The sequence below is a fragment of the Bombina bombina genome, chromosome 1 (genome assembly GCF_027579735.1).
Source record: "Bombina bombina isolate aBomBom1 chromosome 1, aBomBom1.pri, whole genome shotgun sequence".
In the NCBI taxonomy this organism is placed as follows: domain Eukaryota; kingdom Metazoa; phylum Chordata; class Amphibia; order Anura; family Bombinatoridae; genus Bombina; species Bombina bombina.
In genome coordinates, this window is record NC_069499.1 from 1,494,128,911 (window position 1) to 1,494,148,045 (window position 19,135).

Consider the following 19,135-nt stretch of genomic DNA (forward strand, 5'->3'; position numbering starts at 1 on the left):
GACAACATAACCTCAGTGGCTTACATCAACCATCAAGGGGGAACTCAGAGTTCCTTGACCATGATAGAGGTAGCCAAGATAATTCAATGGGCGGAGACCCACAACTGCTGCCTGTCGGCGATCCACATCCCAGGAGTGGACAACTGTGAGGCGGATTTTCTGAGCAGACAGACCTTTCACCCGGGGGAGTGGGAACTCCATCCGGAATTGTTTTCCAGCCTGGTTCTCAAATGAGGACTGCCGGAACTGGACCTCATGGCATCTCGGCAGAATGCCAAGCTCCCGAGGTACGGGTCGAGGTCAAGGAACCCTCAGGCTATCCTGATAGACGATCTGGCAGTTCTTTGGAATTTCAGTCTCGCATATCTATCTCCCCCGTTCGCCCTTCTACCTCGGGTCATTGCTCGAATCAAACAGTAGAGGGCATTGGTGATCCTTATCGCACCGGCGTGACCACGCAGGATCTGCTATGCAGATCTGGTGGAGATGTCATCTCTCCCACCTTGGAGACTTCCGTTGAGAATGGACCTTCTACTTCAAGGACCCTTCCTTCATCCAAATCTAGTTTCTCTGAAGCTGACTGCTTGGAGATTGAATGCTTAATCTTATCCAAGTGTGGATTTTCAGAGTTGGTCATTGTGACCATGATTCAGGCTCGTAAGCCTGTGACCAGAAAGATTTACCATAAGATATGGCGTAAATATCTATATTGGTGTGAAACCAAAGGCTACTCTTGGAGTAGATTTCGGAACCCTAGAATTTTGTCTTTTCTCCAAGAAGGTTTGGAAAAAGGTTTATCGGCAAGTTCCCTAAAGGGTCAAGTATCTGCTTTGTCCATCTTGTTACATTAACGTCTGGCAGATGTTCCAGGCGTGCAATCGTTCTGTCAGACCTTGATCAGGATCAGGCCTATGTTTAAGCCGGTTACTCCGCCCTGGAGTCTCAACCTATTTCTTAAGGTTCTTCAACAGGCACCGTTTGAGCCTATGCATTCCTTAGATTTTAAGTTGTTAACGTGGAAAGTTTTGTTTGTTGTTGCTATTTCATCTGCTCGTAGAGTTTCAGAGCTCTCGGCATTACAGTATGAGTCTCCTTACCTTTTATTTTTCATTCAGATAAGGTAGTTTTGCGTACTAAGTTGGGGTTTCTTCCTAAAGTGGTTTCGGATCAGAACATTAATCAAGAGATTGTTGCTCCTTCCTTATGCCCGAACCCTTCTTCTCATAAGGAACATCTGCTGCACAACCTAGATGTGGTACATGCTTTGAAATTCTATTTACAGGCGACTAAGGATTTTCGTCAGTCGTCTGCTCTGTTTGTGGTTTTCTCTGGGAAACGTAAGGGGCAGAAATCTATGGCTTCTTCTCTTTCCTTGTGGCTGAAGAGTATAATTCGTTTGGCCTACGAAACTGATTGGCAGCAGCCACCTCAGAGAGTTACGGCTCACTCCAGGAGGGCGGTTTACTCTTCCTGGGCATTCAAAAATGAAGCTTCTGTGGAACAGATTTGCAAGGCTGCAACTTTGTCTTCTCTTCACACTTTTTCAAAATTCTATAAATTTGACACTTTTGCCTCGGCTGAGGCTTCTTTTGGGAGAAAGGTTCTTCAAGCAGTGGTGCCTTCCGTTTAGGGTCCCTGTCTTGTCCCTCCATGATCATCTGTGTCCTCTAGCTTGGGTATTGATTTCCAATAGTAATTAGATGATCCGTGGACTCACCGTGTCATTAGAAAGAAAACAAATATGCTTACCTGATAAATGTATTTATTTCTTGACACGGTGAGTCCACGGCCCGCCCTGTTCTTCTAAGACAGGTTTTTGTCATGTTATAAACCTCAGGCACCTCTTCACCTTGTTGCTTCCTTTCTCTCCTTTTACTTTGGTCGAATGACTGGGATTGGAGGGAAGGGATGTGATATTTAACAGCTTTGCTGTGGTGCTCTTTGCCGCCTTTTCCCAATAGCAATTAGATGATCCGTGGACAATAAATAAATGTATCAGGTAAACATGAATTTCGTTTTTTTTTTCTTTTTATACACAATGGCCTCATTATCTTATCTTTGTCTGGTTACACAAAGACAAGTGCAATATATATATATATATATATATATATATATATATATATATATAATTATTTGTTTAGTTTTAAGAGAATAATTTATTAGTTAATGTCTTCTAGACAATGATTAATAGGATGGCTATATCACAGTGACCTAAACAGTTATGGCTTTAAAACATATAAGTTAGATTAATGGTGCAAAAATCCAGCACCATATTCAGCAAGGGAATTCACCACTATTTACAAATAACTTTATTTCTAATGTATCTAAAAATTCATAATTGGTTTAAAATATATATTTCTCTTGTTAAGTGTATCCAGTCCACGGATCATGTGGGATATTCTCCTTCCCAACAGGAACTTGCAAGAGGATCACCCACTGCAGAGCTGCTATATAGCTCCTCCCCTAACTGTCATATCTAGTCATTCTCTTGCAAGCCTCAACCAAGATGGAGGTCGTAAGAGGAGTGTGGTGTTTTATACTTAGTTTATTCTTCAATCAAAAGTTTGTTATTTTTAAATGGTGCCGGAGTGTACTGTTTATCTCAGGCAGTATTTAGAAGAAGAATCTGCCTGCGTTTTCTATGATCCTAGCAGAAGTAACTAAGATCCATGGCTGTTCTCACATATTCTGAGGAGTGAGGTAACTTCAGAGAGGGAATGGCGTGCAGGTTTTCCTGCAATAAGGTATGTGCAGTTAATATTTTTCTAGGGATGGAAATTGCTAGAAAATGCTGCTGATACCGAACTAATGTAAGTAAAGCCTTAAATGCAGTTATAGCGACTGGTATCAGGCTTATTAATAGAGATACATACTCTTATAAAAATGTAATATAAAACGTTTGCTGGCATGTTTAATCGTTTTTATATGTATTTGGTGATAAAACTTATTGGGGCCTAGTTTTTTTCCACATGGCTGGCTTGAATTTTGCCTAGTAACAGTTTCCTTAGGCTTTCCACTGTTGTAATATGAGTGGGAGGGGCCTTTTTTAGTGCTTTTCTGTGCAGCTAAAAATACTGACAGAGACATTCAGCTTCTTCCTGCATGATCCAGGACATCTCTGGAGGGCTCAAAGGGCTTCAAAGTCGTTTTTGAGGGAGGTAAAAAGCCACAGTAGAGCTGTGGCAGTTGTTGTGACTGAAAAAAAAAACAAAAAAAAACAAAACGTTTTTGTCTTTTATTATTCAGTTTTGGGTATTAAGGGGTTAATCATCCATTTGCAAGTGGGTGCAATGCTCTGCTAACTTGTTACATACACTGTAAAAATTTTGTTAGTGTTACTGCCTTTTTTCACTGTTATTTCAAATTTTGACAAAATTTGTGTTTCTTAAAGGTGCAGTAACGTTTTTTATATTGCTTGTAAACTTGTTTAAAGTGTTTTCCAAGCTTGCTAGTCTCATTGCTAGTCTGTTTAAACATGTCTGACACAGAGGAAACTACTTGTTCATTATGTTTGAAAGCCATGGTGGAGCCCCATAGGAGAATGTGTACTAAATGTATTGATTTCACCTTAAACAGTAAAGATCAGTCTTTAACTATAAAAGAAATATCACCAGAAGATTCTGACAAGGGGGAAGTTATGCCGACTAACTCTCCCCACGTGTCAGACCCTTCGCCTCCCGCTCAGGGGATGCACGCTAATATGGCGCCAATTACATCAGGGACGCCCATAGCGATTACCTTGCAGGACATGGCTGCAATCATGAATAATACCCTGTCAGAGGTATTATCCAGGTTGCCTGAATTAAGAGGCAAGCGCGATTGCTCTGGGGTTAGGAGAAATACAGAGCGCGCAGATGCTGTAAGGGCCATGTCTGATACTGCGTCACAATATGCAGATCATGAGGACGGAGAGCTTCAGTCTGTGGGTGACATCTCTGATTCGGGGAAACCTGATTCAGAGATTTCTAATTTTAAATTTAAGCTTGAGAACCTCCGTGTGTTGCTTGGGGAGGTATTAGCTGCTCTGAATGACTGTAACACAGTTGCAGTACCAGAGAAATTGTGTAGGCTGGATAAATACTATGCGGTACCGGTGTGTACTGATGTTTTTCCTATACCTAAAAGGCTTACAGAAATTATTAGCAAGGAGTGGGATAGACCGGGGGTGCCTTTTTCCCCACCTCCTATATTTAGAAAAATGTTTCCAATAGACGCCACTACACGGGACTTATGGCAGACGGTCCCTAAGGTGGAGGGAGCAGTTTCTACTTTAGCAAAGCGTACTACTATCCCGGTTGAGGACAGTTGTGCTTTTTCAGATCCAATGGATAAAAAATTGGAGGGTAACCTTAAGAAAATGTTTATTCAACAAGGTTTTATTTTACAGCCCCTTGCATGCATTGCGCCTGTCACGGCCTCGGCGGCATTCTGGTTTGAGGCCCTGGAAGAGGCCATCCATACAGCTCCATTGACTGAAATTATTGACAAGCTTAGAACACTTAAGCTAGCTAACTCATTTGTTTCTGATGCCATTGTTCATTTGACTAAACTAACGGCTAAGAATTCCGGATTCGCCATCCAAGCGCGTAGGGCACTATGGCTTAAATCCTGGTCAGCTGACGTGACTTCGAAGTCTAAATTACTCAACATTCCTTTCAAGGGGCAGACCTTATTCGGGCCTGGTTTGAAGGAAATTATTGCTGACATTACTGGAGGTAAGGGTCACACCCTTCCTCAGGACAGGGCCAAAGCAAAGGCCAAACAGTCTAATTTTCGTGCCTTTCGAAATTTCAAGGCAGGTGCAGCATCAACTTCCTCCGCTTCAAAACAAGAGGGAACTTTTGCTCAATCTAAGCAGGCCTGGAAACCTAACCAGTCCTGGAACAAAGGCAAGCAGGCCAGAAAGCCTGCTGCTGCCTCTAAGACAGCATGAAGGAACGGCCCCCTATCCGGCGACGGATCTAGTAGGGGGCAGACTTTCTCTCTTCGCTCTGGCGTGGGCAAGAGATGTTCGGGATCCCTGGGCGTTGGAGATCATATCTCAGGGATATCTTCTGGACTTCAAAGCTTCCCCTCCACAAGGGAGATTTCATCTTTCAAGGCTATCTGCAAATCAGATAAAGAAAGAGGCATTCCTACGCTGTGTGCAAGACCTCCTAGTTATGGGAGTGATCCATCCAGTTCCGCGGACGGAACAAGGACAGGGTTTTTATTCAAATCTGTTTGTGGTTCCCAAAAAAGAGGGAACCTTCAGACCAATTTTGGATCTAAAGATCTTAAACAAATTCCTCAGAGTTCCATCTTTCAAAATGGAAACTATTCGGACCATCCTACCCATGATCCAAGAAGGTCAGTACATGACCACAGTGGACTTAAAGGATGCCTACCTTCACATACCGATTCACAAAGATCATCATCGGTTTCTAAGGTTTGCCTTTCTAGACAGGCATTACCAATTTGTAGCTCTTCCCTTCGGGTTGGCTACAGCCCCGAGAATCTTTACAAAGGTTCTGGGCTCACTTCTGGCGGTTCTAAGACCGCGAGGCATAGCGGTGGCTCCGTATCTAGACGACATCCTGATACAGGCGTCAAGCTTTCAAGTTGCCAAGTCTCATACAGAGATAGTTCTGGCATTTCTGAGGTCGCACGGGTGGAAAGTGAACGAGGAAAAGAGTTCTCTATCCCCACTCACAAGAGTCTCCTTCTTAGGGACTCTTATAGATTCTGTAGAAATGAAAATTTACCTGACGGAGTCCAGGTTATCAAAACTTCTAAATGCTTGCGGTGTTCTTCACTCCATTCCGCGCCCTTCGGTAGCTCAGTGTATGGAGGTAATCGGCTTAATGGTAGTGGCAATGGACATGGTGCCATTTGCGCGCCTTCATCTCAGACCGCTGCAATTATGCATGCTGAGTCAGTGGAATGGGGATTACACAGATTTGTCCCCTCTGCTAAATCTGGATTGTGACAAAACCAATCTCGCCACTGTACATTGGAGGGCCTGTTATGGAACATTCTTTGGGCTGGAGGTACATGGGCTTAAGGATACCCAGAGACTGCATGGAAATATGGAATTTTATATGCTGGACACCCCATGTACTTTCATAACTCTGTCTTATGTCTATGTCACCCTGTATCCATAAATACAGGATGGGTACAGGGTGTGAGTGCCCCTTGTGGGAGCAATTGTGACTCTATAAGCCAAGTGGGCATAAAAGACTTTATAGCTAATAAGAACTGTTCCTATATTCTGTAATAAGATGTATTCTATGTATGTTTAAGATCTGATTGTGTCTCAGGAGTCTGTCTAGGTAAACTGATTGGGTTTTGTGTGATTATGTTAACTAGACTGCCCAACATCAGATTGTCTGTGTACTTAATATGTTAATCTGTTTTACCTGTGAATAGACAATTCTTAGAGGTTTGATGCATTGTTCATATGTTTGCTTTACTGTTTAACCAATGCCCTCTGTAACCTAAAGCCAGGGTTATATTCAACCCCCCCATCTGGGGTCAAAACCTGTATAAATACTAGGCATTCAGCCTTTAATAAAGACATTCTTTTTTAAACCTGAAATGTGGAGCTTGGTCTCATGTTTGCAGGGAAACTGATCGAGGTTGTGAAGTGCTGATTCTGTATGCAGGACATTGTTCCCTGGTATTAACCCTTGGTATCCTGTTGGTACCGTAACAATTGGTGGCAAGCGACGGAATGAACCTTATCGCCCAGAAGAGCAACTACACAAGCCAGTAACCTCAGGAAGAGGGGGATTATTACAATACTGACTAAGATGGAAAAGAGAAAAGTAAATTTTGCAGCTTTTAAAAACTTCCTGCGGATTTTGAGAGGCAATGTGCACTACACAAGGTACCCGCAGAGGACTGGGTCACGATATTATCTGGAAAATTATCCGGCCGGGCCAGAGAGGCTTTTCGGGCCATTCCAGATGAGGAAGTCAGGGATTATAATACTGTAAAAGAGGCTCTGCTCTCCAGGTATGCGGGTACACCGGAGGCATACCGGAGGCGGTTCAGAGACACTGTTAAATTAGCTGGAGATTCCTACCTTGAGTGGGCATGTAAGGTGCACCGCACAGCAGCTCACTGGATAGCGGGGTGCCAAGCCATATCTGGGGAAGAGGTGCTGCAGCTATTCCTGTTGGAACATTGCTTCGACAAGTTACCCGCAGGAGTTCGAGAGTGGGTTCGGGACCGTAAACCCTCCACCCTGCAGGAAGCGGCTCGCTTGGCAGATGAGTATACGGATGCCCGCAAACTGGACACTGCTACCACTAAGCCCCCTGCTAGAGTGGAGTACAGACCCCCAGTCACCCCAGCAGCTGCCAGTTACCAAACCCCGGCGCACCGCTATACCACACGGCCTCCGGCCACGAACTACCCTCAGAGAGCCCTGTTCAATTTGCGGTGCTACTCACAACCTATTCGGTGCTTTAGATGTTAGCAACTAGGGCACAAAAGACCAGAGTGTCCCCTAAACGCAGCGAACCAAGCGCAGTCCTGGAGAAGACCCGCCGGCGGAATCCCACGTAATCCTCAGCCTGCGGCCCGCTACGTAGAGGCGCAAGAATGCTGGAGCATCCTACATGAGGCAGACCTTGTGCAAGCTGCCCACCGGAATAACCGGCAACTGGTTAAAGTGAATGGGAAGAAGGTCAGTGGTCTACGGGATACTGGTGCTACCATGACCTTGCTTCAAAAGAACTTGGTGTCTGAGAAACAGTACACTGGAGACACTGTGGCTGTGAGGGTAGCAGGGGGCGATGTGTTCAGCCTACCTGTTGCCAGGGTACATTTGGATTGGGGAGTGGGCGCTAGACCTGTGAATGTGGGGGTCAAGAAGGACTTACCTGCTGATGTTCTTCTTGGAAATGACTTGGCCCCCCTTGTTTCTGCCTACGCTCCTATGGGTCCCGCTGATGTTAACTCTGTGACTACCCGTGCCCAGATCCGTGCAGCAGAGACTGACCCACCTGCTGCTAAGCCCCAGGACGCTGAGCTCAGTAAATCTCTATCCGCTATTGGTATGTGGAGGTCCCGTTACAATGCGCTGATGAAGGAGAAGAGGAGCGCAGAGGAAAAAGCACGTTTAGAACGTGAATCTCTGCTAGACAAGCTGCACCGACAGACTGCAGAAAACACCAGCTTGAGAGTGGGACATGAAACCTTAAAGACAAACTTAGCGACACTTGAGGAGAAGCTGACGCTGGCTCATAGTGAGGTGCAGCAACTCAAGGGCACCCTATGTCAGTATGAAGGGATTGTGGATACCTATAAAGAGCAGGTACAGAAAACTCGTAAAGAAGCTGATGGGATTTTGAAGGACTGTTTGGCCCTGGTCTGGGCACTGAGGAATTTGAACCCTTGTTTGTATGGACAGGAATTCTCTCTCATAACGGGAATACAGCAAACTGACATGCCTACCAGGCGCTCTGGTGGCATATGGCACAGTATATACCCTGGACAGCTGAGCATGACAAACCAGGGGGCAGAGACAGTTGGTCCTGTCCCCCAGCAGCAGAGTGATATGCAGGGAATTAGGAGCCCAGACTCCATTCCCCAGCGGCAGGCTGAGTTACAGGGGGCGGAGACAGTTGATCCTGTCCCCCAGCAGCAGAGGAATATACAGGGAATTGGGAGCCCAGACTCCATTCCCCAGCGGCAGGCTGCGTTACAAGGGGTAGGGACAGTTGGTCCTGTCCCCCAGCAACACGGCTGTTTAGCCAAAGGGGAGACGATTGGTCTCCCCCTCCAGCAGCACAGCTATGTATCCAAAGGGGAGACAGTCGGTCTCCCCCTCCAGCAACCAGGCTCCCACCAGGCTACTTCCATGGTAGTGCTGGCACCCGGGCAGAGTACAGCTGGTCTCTGCCCACCTCGCAACCCACCAATTCAGCGTACCAGTCCCCCACACAGCTGTGGTGAGGCACCTGGACATGGACAAGTTTTCCCCGTACTCAGGTGTAGTAACCATTTATTGTGGGTGGGCTGTACTACTAATTGTGTTTTATGGGTGGGTTGCTGGACTAACCAGGGCACTGACCGGCAGGAGGTCAGATACCCTGTTAATCTGTTTGGAAAAGGGGAGAGATGTGACAAAACCAATCTCGCCACTGTACATTGGAGGGCCTGTTATGGAACATTCTTTGGGCTGGAGGTACATGGGCTTAAGGATACCCAGAGACTGCATGGAAATATGGAATTTTATATGCTGGACACCCCATGTACTTTCATAACTCTGCCTTATGTCTATGTCACCCTGTATCCATAAATACAGGATGGGTACAGGGTGTGAGTGCCCCTTGTGGGAGCAATTGTGACTCTATAAGCCAAGTGGGCATAAAAGACTTTATAGCTAATAAGAACTGTTCCTATATTCTGTAATAAGATGTTTTCTATGTATGTTTAAGATCTGATTGTGTCTCAGGAGTCTGTCTAGGTAAACTGATTGGGTTTTGTGTGATTATGTTAACTAGACTGCCCAACATCAGATTGTCTGAGTACTTAATATGTTAATCTGTTTTACCTGTGAATAGACAATTCTTAGAGGTTTGATGCATTGTTCATATGTTTGCTTTACTGTTTAACCAATGCCCTCTGTAACCTAAAGCCAGGGTTATATTCAACCCCCCCATCTGGGGTCAAAACCTGTATAAATACTAGGCATTCAGCCTTTAATAAAGACATTCTTTTTTAAACCTGAAATGTGGAGCTTGGTCTCATGTTTGCAGGGAAACTGATCGAGGTTGTGAAGTGCTGATTCTGTATGCAGGACATTGTTCCCTGGTATTAACCCTTGGTATCCTGTTGGTACCGTAACATGGATCAAGAGACCAGAGATTCTCTTCTCTGGTGGTTGTCTCGGGTACACCTGTCCAAGGGTAGGACCTTTCGCAGGCCAGATTGGACAATTGTAACAACAGATGCCAGCCTTCTAGGTTGGGGTGCAGTCTGGAATTCCCTGAAGGCACAGGGATCGTGGACTCAGGAGGAGAAACTCCTTCCAATAAATATTCTGGAGTTAAGAGCGATATTCAATGCTCTTCTGGCTTGGCCTCAGTTAGCAACACTGAGGTTCATCAGATTTCAGTCGGACAACATCACAACTGTGGCTTACATCAACCATCAAGGGGGAACCAGGAGTTCCCTAGCGATGTTAAAAGTCTCAAAAATAATTCGCTGGGCAGAGTACCACTCTTGCCACCTGTCAGCAATCCATATCCCAGGCGTGGAGAACTGGGAGGCGGATTTTCTAAGTCGTCAGACTTTCCATCCGGGGGAGTGGGAACTCCATCCGGAGGTGTTTGCTCAGTTGATTTATCGTTGGGGCAAACCAGAGTTGGATCTCATGGCGTCTCGCCAGAACGCCAAGCTTCCTTGTTACGGATCCAGGTCCAGGGACCCAGAAGCGACTCTGATAGATGCGCTAGCAGCGCCTTGGTTCTTCAACCTGGCTTATGTGTTTCCACCATTTCCTCTGCTCCCTCGACTGATTGCCAAAATCAAACAGGAGAGAGCATCGGTGATTCTGATAGCACCTGCGTGGCCACGCAGGACTTGGTATGCAGACCTAGTGGACATGTCATCCTTTCCACCATGGACTCTGCCTCTAAGACAGGACCTTCTGATACAAGGTCCTTTCAATCATCCAAATCTAATTTCTCTGAGACTGACTGCATGGAGATTGAACGCTTGATTCTATCAAAGCGTGGCTTCTCCGAGTCAGTCATTGATACTTTAATACAGGCACGAAAGCCTGTTACCAGGAAAATCTACCACAAGATATGGAGTAAATATCTTTATTGGTGTGAATCCAAGACTTACTCATGGAGTAAAGTTAGGATTCCTAGAATATTGTCTTTTCTCCAAGAGGGCTTGGACAAAGGATTATCAGCTAGTTCCTTAAAGGGACAGATTTCTGCTCTGTCTATTCTTTTGCACAAGCGTCTGGCAGAGGTTCCAGACGTCCAGGCATTTTGCCAGGCTTTGGTTAGATTTAAGCCTGTGTTTAAACCTGTTGCTCCCCCGTGGAGCTTAAACTTGGTTCTTAAGGTTCTTCAAGGAGTTCCGTTTGAACCCCTTCATTCCATTTATATTAAACTTTTATCTTGGAAAGTTCTGTTTTTGATGGCTATTTCCTCGTCTCGGAGAGTCTCTGAGCTATCTGCCTTACAATGTGATTCTCCCTATCTGATTTTTCATGCAGATAAGGTAGTTCTGCGTACCAAACCTGGGTTTTTACCTAAGGTGGTTTCTAACAAGAATATCAATCAAGAGATTGTTGTTCCATCGTTGTGCCCTAATCCTTCTTCAAAGAAGGAACGTCTTTTACATAATCCGGACGTAGTCCGTGCCTTGAAGTTTTACTTACAAGCTACTAAGGATTTTCGTCAAACATCTTTCCTGTTTGTCGTTTACTCTGGACAGAGGAGAGGTCAGAAGGCCTCGGCAACCTCTCTTTCCTTTTGGCTTTGGAGCGTAATAAGCCTAGCCTATGAGACTGCTGGACAGCAGCCCCCTGAAAGGATTACAGCTCATTCTACTAGAGCTGTGGCTTCCACCTGGGCCTTCAAAAATGAGGCCTCTGTTGAACAGATTTGCAAGGCTGCGACTTGGTCTTTGCTTCACACTTTTTCAAAATTTTACAAATTTGATACTTTTGCTTCTTCGGAGGCTGTTTTTGGGAGAAAGGTTCTACAGGCAGTGGTTCCTTCCGCTTAATCCTGCCTTGTCCCTCCCATCATCCGTGTACTTTAGCTTTGGTATTGGTATCCCACAAGTAATGGATGATCCGTGGACTGGATACACTTAACAAGAGAAAACATAATTTATGCTTACCTGATAAATTTATTTCTCTTGTAGTGTATCCAGTCCACGGCCCGCCCTGTCCTTTTAAGGCAGGTCTAAATGTTAATTAAACTACAGTCACCACTGCACCCTATGGTTTCTCCTTTCTCTGTTTGTTTTCGGTCGAATGACTGGATATGACAGTTAGGGGAGGAGCTATATAGCAGCTCTGCTGTGGGTGATCCTCTTGCAACTTCCTGTTGGGAAGGAGAATATCCCACAAGTAATGGATGATCCGTGGACTGGATACACTACAAGAGAAATAAATTTATCAGGTAAGCATAAATTATGTTATTGCTACATCATTTCAATGGCTCAAATCCCACAAAGTGCAAAAAGTTATAGCAGTGTGCAAACATACATAATAATATCCAATACACTTTAAAGGGACACTAACCCCAAAATTTATTACATGATTTAGGTAGAGAATATGATTTTAAACAACATTCCAATTTACTTCTATTATCTAATTTTGCGTAATTCTTTAGATATCCTTTGTTGAAGAAATAGTAATGCACATGGGTGAGCCAATCACATAACACATCTATGTGCAGCAACCAATCAGCAGCTACTGAGCCTATCTAGATATGCTTTTCAGCAAAAGGATATCAAGAGAATTAAGCAAATTAGATAATAGAAGTAAATTAGCTTTTTTTTTTTTTAATTGCCTACTCTTTATAAATGTCCCTTTAAAAACAAATAGCACAGGAGGGTGACCAATCTGAACCCTAGTCCCCCTCTAGCAGCAAGATCTAATGTACATAGTCTAAGATGGGCAAACTTATCAGAGCAATATTCTGGCCGGCACTAACGCGCTCATAAACCGCTTAAAGGGACAGTATACACCAATTTTTATTTAACTGCATGTTCCTAATAGGATTTATCAGATAACCACTACAAAACAATGCATATTAGACTAACATTATGACAGTGGCTGACCTTGTTGTCTGTGGGCTAAAGCCCAGATCCGCTCCTTCAATATGATATTTGATAAATATTAAAAGCGTGTCAGTATAAATCCTTTAGAAACTTACATAGAAGTTCACAATTTATCACTGTTAATGAGGTTAGTCTGGGACATCCACTGAAAGGGGCTGAGAGCAGATTCCCCCCCTACATATGAAAAGACCCATTATACAAACAGAAGCAATCTGATGTCTGTATACAGCAGTATACATCTAAAACGTTGGGGCTTGGTTAGGAGTCTGAAAATTAGCACAATGTTATTTAAAAATAAGCATAACTATACTTGTTACAAAAACACCTCCAGATGGGCTACATAACACAAAACATTTATGCAAAGAAAAATATAGTGTACAATGTCTCTTTAAGTATAAATCACTTGATGATGCAGCTGAGGACGCTCCACCTTCTCTCACATGCTCCAGTCCAAATCTAACTGGCGCTGCAATCAGTGCTGGTGTAGAGATATATGGAAAAATCCGCAGAGCTCATCCGCTGCCTATTACAAGAGTGCTGTCAGGAAACATGGGAACACATGACACGTATATCATATTTATCAAATATTATCATATTGAAGGAGCGAATCTGGGCTTTAGCCCACACAACAAGGCTAGCCACTGTCATAATGTTAGTCTAAAATGCATAGTTTTGTAGTGGTTATCTGATAAATCCTACTAGGAACATATATGTAGCAGAGTTAGCCTTGAAGTAAAAATAGTGCTTTTTAAGTTCTGAGAATTTGAAATTGCTCAACTTTCAGAGCTAAATTACATATAAATGAAAGTATATTGTGCAAGTGTTTTAATTATGCATAACTAAAACAATTTTATAAAAACATTAAAGGGAAAGTCAACACCAGAATTTTGTTTTAAAAGATAGATAATCCCTTTATTACCCATTCCCTAGTTTTGCATAACCAACAGTTATATTAATACACTTTTTACCTCTGTGATTAACTTGTATCTAAGCCTCTGCAAACTGCCCCCTTGTTTCAGTTGTTTTGACAGACTTGCATTTTAGCCAATCAGTGCTCACTCCTAGGTAACTCCACGTGCATTAGCACAATGCTATCTATATGACACACATGAACTAATGCTCTCTAGTGGTAAAAAACTGTCAAAATGCATTCACATGTATTCAACTAAGAATACCAAGAGAACAAAGCAAAATTGGTGATAAAAGTAAATTGGAAAGTTGTTTAAAATTACATTCTCTATTTAAATCATAAAAGTTTATTTTGGACTTTGCTATCCCTTTAAGCTGTTTACTGCCCTTTAACTTTTACAACACATTTTAAGACAAGGGAACAATTATGTTTAGTAAATGCTCATAATGTCTTCTGTTAGTGTCCCTTTAAAAAATAAATGGTTCTTATGAGTGAGACAGGATGGGTGAACTAATTTAAATTCATTAGCCGTCAGGTCCTTGTTACATCTAGGCAGGTGTTTGATTTTAGCATTTTGTTTCAGGTTAAAAGTTCCTGTTGACTGTACAACAGAATTGAATCATCATGCTTATCTGTTTCTCCAAAGTATTTTCGATAAACATGACCAGGTGAGTTTTTAAATACATATTTACTTCAGCATATTCCTTTCATAACAAAAAAAAAGGCTTTGAAAGTACGTTTTAATTGGATTTACATATTACTTGTTTAAAATATAAGTTTTATTGCAGCACCTACTATTTAAGCTATTTTCCTTCTTTCATTATGTGTTTAATGCAGGCAGAAGGGTTAAAGCTGTACAAAGCCTGTTCTTCATGAGGATACAGTTAGTGTTTGCAACAAATGCATGGATACCTGCTCCTGATTGGCTCACTAGCTGTATCCTCAATTGGATTGGCACAGGAGTACAAGTTTGGCTATGTATTAACCCATTTGAAAGGGTTAAGCACACAGGAATTTAAAATGACAGAAAAGTCAGAATTAAACTTCATGATTTCAAATAGAGCATGCAATTGTAAACAACTTTACAATTTACTCCTATTATAAAACTTATTTTGTTCTATTATTATCCTTTGCATCAAAGTGGTTAAACGCATAGTTAAAGACAGCTCCAGAGCGGCCATGCACCATTGGGAGCTAGCTGGCCAATGACCAACTAGTTACCAGTAGTACATTGCATCTTTAGAGATACCTAGGTATGTTCGTGAACAAATTTGTTAATAGAAGTAAATTTGGAAGTTGTATATTATGACATGCTCTGATAAATAATTTTTTGTTACATTCAAATGCCGGTTGGAACAGTGTGTTAGTTCCGAGATTCAGTATTTTCGATTTTTTTATTGGGCCAACAATGAAAATTAAAAGTCAACTTTAAAATGTTTTTTGTTTCTTCCTCAGTATTGCTTTTGGAAGAGAGGAAATTGTCGACAGTTTCCTGTTATTTTGGCATCTGTATTTTTAAGTAGAAATATATTGAAACAACCTGAAACTAATTATCTGCATTTAATGCGGTTTAAAGTGGTTTGGTTGTGTGCTAGTCTTATGTTAGGCCACTTAAAACCCTCTGAGATAGTTACTTTTCATCTTGTTTTTATTCTAGAATAAACTACAAAATGACATCACCCATTAAATATTGAATATTTTATTTTCTATATACTAAACAACTAAAAAATTTTTTTTTAAAATACGCCTGCATATTTGTTAATTTCTTTTTTGATATCATTATGTCTAGCATTTCTTTAGTTTCTCTTTAAGGAATACGTCCTGTTTTTAATATTGGAATGTGAAGCAAACGTCACATACTTACCATAGTTATTTTTCATATGACGCCCGTTTATATCGCTAAATGGATACTCTACTAGATGGTTGGTCTGTGTGTGTGCAATATCTTCTAGTTTTTATTGCATTACCTTCCTGGTTAGAAATTACCCTTCTTTCATGAAAGTACTGTAAATGTGATTTCACCGCCAACTTAATCAACATTAGATTTGCTTGAAGGTAAAACTGTTTTGGTGGTTGTTTGTAACCTGGAAAATTCAGACAGGCCTTTTTTTAATACAGGACAGAGATTGTGCTTTATCTCCTGAAGAGCTTAAGGATTTATTTAAAGTCTTCCCATACATGCCTTGGGGACCGGACGTCAATAACACTGTGTGCACTAATGAGAAGGGTTGGATTACCTACCAGGGCTTTCTTTCACAGTGGACGTGAGTATGACTTTCAGATCTTTTTGCTTTTATTATCAATTAATACTGGTAGTTACATTAAGATAGAGGCAGTAGTATGTTCTAAAGTATTCCTACAGAGAAATGTTGTCTTTTATCAGATGGTGAGAGTCCATGAATCATCCCATGTTGGAATTCCCTTCCTGACCACTGAGGCAAAAGATACCCCAACATACTTGAGCTTTAAATCCCTCCCACTTTACCTGAATTCTCAGTCATTTATTTTGCCTTTTTGATACAGAGATTTTGAGATTTTGAGACTTTAGAGTTGTCCAGAGATAGATCTCATGGTCTTTCAATTGAATTACAAACTGCCCCATTATTGTACCTGGTCTGGGGACCCTCAGGGGGAGTCTGATAGATGCCCTAGTGGTTCTCTGGTTGTTCAGCCTAATTTACATCTTTCCTCCGTTTGTGTTGCTTTGCAGAATGATTGCCTAAATCATGCAAGAACAAGCTTCAGCAATTCTGATTAGTCCAGTGTGGCCTCATAGGATTTGTGGTCCTAGTTCAAATGTCTTTGTGCCTGCCTTGGAGGCATCCTCTAAAAAGGGATCTGCTTTCCCAAGGTTTTTTCTTTTATCAAAATCTTAAAACTCTGAATTTAATTTTTTTACGTTAGCTGCTTGGCTTAAAGCCTTAAAGGGACACTGAACCCAATTTTTTTCTTTCGTGATTCAGATAGAGCATGCAATTTTAAGCAACTTTCTAATTTACTTCTATTATCAATTTTTCTTTGTTGTTATTTTAATACTGGGTATACACCCATTCCCCAGTTTTGCATAACCAATACGGGTATATTAATATATTTTTTACCTCTGTGATTACATTGTATCTAAGCCTCTGCAGACTGCCCCCTTATTTTAGTTTTTTTTAACAGACATGCATTTTAGCCAATCAGTCCTGACTCCTAGGTAACTCCACGTGCGTGAGCTCAATGTTATCTATATGTCACACATGAACTAATGCCCTCAATCTGTGAAAATAGTGTTTTAATGCTGTACAACCTTTATAACGTTTTAGTTAACTACGAAAATAAATCTACACAATTTCATATCTAAAGAACATATCCACTGTTACATTAATCAGCAAAGACCTGGAGCCTTTTAATTCATAGTCTCTCAAATCTCCCTACTATATATATTTTTAGGTTGACCACATACATGGATGTGCAAAGGTGTTTGGAATATCTGGGCTATTTAGGATACTCAATATTAACAGAGCAGGAGTCCCAGGCTACAGCAGTAACAGGTAAGCAGAAATGATTACACTTTTATTTGGTTGATGAATTGATCTGTAGATTTCAGAAAATGTGAGTGTATGTTCAGTAAAACTAATTTGACTGCATAGTGTATATCTTCTCCGTTGGCCTCCATTTTTACTCTGCCACTCTAGCTTACTTTGTTTAACTCTTTGTCCCTCCTCATCAATTACAAATGACTAAACCCAGTATTTTTAACTATGGTTTTTTTTTCTCTCATGTGCATCATAAAAACAAGTGAAGCAAAAGATAAATCTTGAATAGGTTATTATATTTGAATTGAAAGCCCTCCTATTTCTGTCAGCCTCCTTCTCCTTTCAGTTATTTGAGTTTTCTGCTTGTGGAAGGCTACTTGTGTTACTGTACTCGCTAGACCTGACATAACTCTGATGTCTCTCTGTTCTGTGCTGTAAAGTTCCATACATGTCTTTATCCTCTGCATAAATCTGACCATACTCTTGTCCATACCCATGGATTGCAAGGGCCATGCTAGGCATATTGTTCCACACTTCCTCCGTGAATATGCTGGGCTCTGGGATCACATGCAATAGACATATATGGGTCTCTACCCTCATGCCTTTGCTATATCTTATCCCTCTCTATCATATATTTTATATGTATCACCATATCACCTGTATATTGTGCATGTAAGCTTCTCATGTCTAAGCCACTTGAAAACAATTTAACACTGTAAAGTTCACATCTTGGAGCTTTTCTATTTTTACGCTCCTTACTGGTTCTCTAATTTTGCTGCCTACCATATTTTTTATTCTGTGAGAATAGTTCTTTAAACTTAGTTCCTTCATAGACAGAAAACAATCTTATTATCAGGAAAATAGTTCCTCTCAGTTTCATTGTAGCCGTTGCTTGGTTTACATATTTCTCTTCACTCAGGTTCTAAGTTTCTGCTGCTCTCCCATCTGAGGCTCAGGTGAAAGGAAGAATTTCTCAGGCTCTTCCGCAGACATTTTTTAATCTGTCACACTGACCTATATCAACAGGATTCTAACTCTCCTTAACAAGTCTACAAGTAGGCCACCTATTTGAGGCTTTTTACCCAGATATAGCAATTTGCAATGGGATTTATATACAATAGTTATGCTGTTGTGAAACTTATCCTTTGTAGAATATACCATTGGGAAGCCACCAGACGTCTAATCAAACCTGATTACCTTTTATTGAGCGGTTAAATAGGAAAAATCAAAGGTGTGCTGCTGCTATACTGTCAGATTCTGTCTCAGGATATTTTGTGAGAGCCTCATTGTCTGGAACAGTTGCTTTAAATGAAGGTTAGTAAAAGCCATATAGATTGAAAAGATACCAGATTTATTTAAATAACAAAATACTTTGAGCAAATACTTGCAGGGTATTTTAAATATATACTATTAAGGTATGTTATGTCCACATACGCCAGGAGTGGAAAGGAACAAACAAGTAAGCAGAGATGCAGATTCAAAAGGAAAGTCTTTCTCCTGGTAATAACTGAAGTGCAGGATTTGCACAAGGCAGAAAACAACCTTGTAAACAGGTAACAGGTTTAAAGGTAAAGTCTTTCTCCTGGTAATAACTGAAGTGCAGGATTTGCACAAGGCAGAAAACAAACTTGTAAACAGGTGCAAAGGTGAAGTCTTCCTCCAAATATGTACTGAAGTACAGGAAACAGCTTCTGGCTTGTGACAAAACAGAAACAATGTGAAGACAATGTGCAGCCTAACAGCCAGCTTTAAATAGGGAGGTTTTGCACAGGATTGGCTCTGAGTATATTCAAAATTAAGTGCACCTGTGATTGCACAGGTGAAAATACTATTAGACAAATACACATTTGACAGCTCTTTTAAGTTGTATGCTATTGCATTTAAAATTCTAAACTGCTAGAAC

The 19,135-nt window shown here is 41.6% G+C and overlaps 1 protein-coding gene across 3 annotated transcripts in view; it reads left to right on the forward strand.

Annotated features, from left to right (window-relative positions):
* The window catches only part of RHOT1 (ras homolog family member T1), a 241,997-nt gene that overhangs the window by 69,756 nt on the left and 153,106 nt on the right, over positions 1-19,135 (forward strand). For all 3 annotated transcript variants that reach the window (XM_053707478.1, XM_053707488.1, XM_053707494.1), the window contains exons 12-14: positions 14,298-14,382; positions 15,833-15,978; positions 17,147-17,247. In XM_053707478.1, the coding sequence (XP_053563453.1) occupies positions 14,298-14,382; positions 15,833-15,978; positions 17,147-17,247 (332 nt within the window). The remainder of the gene's footprint in view (positions 1-14,297; positions 14,383-15,832; positions 15,979-17,146; positions 17,248-19,135) is intronic.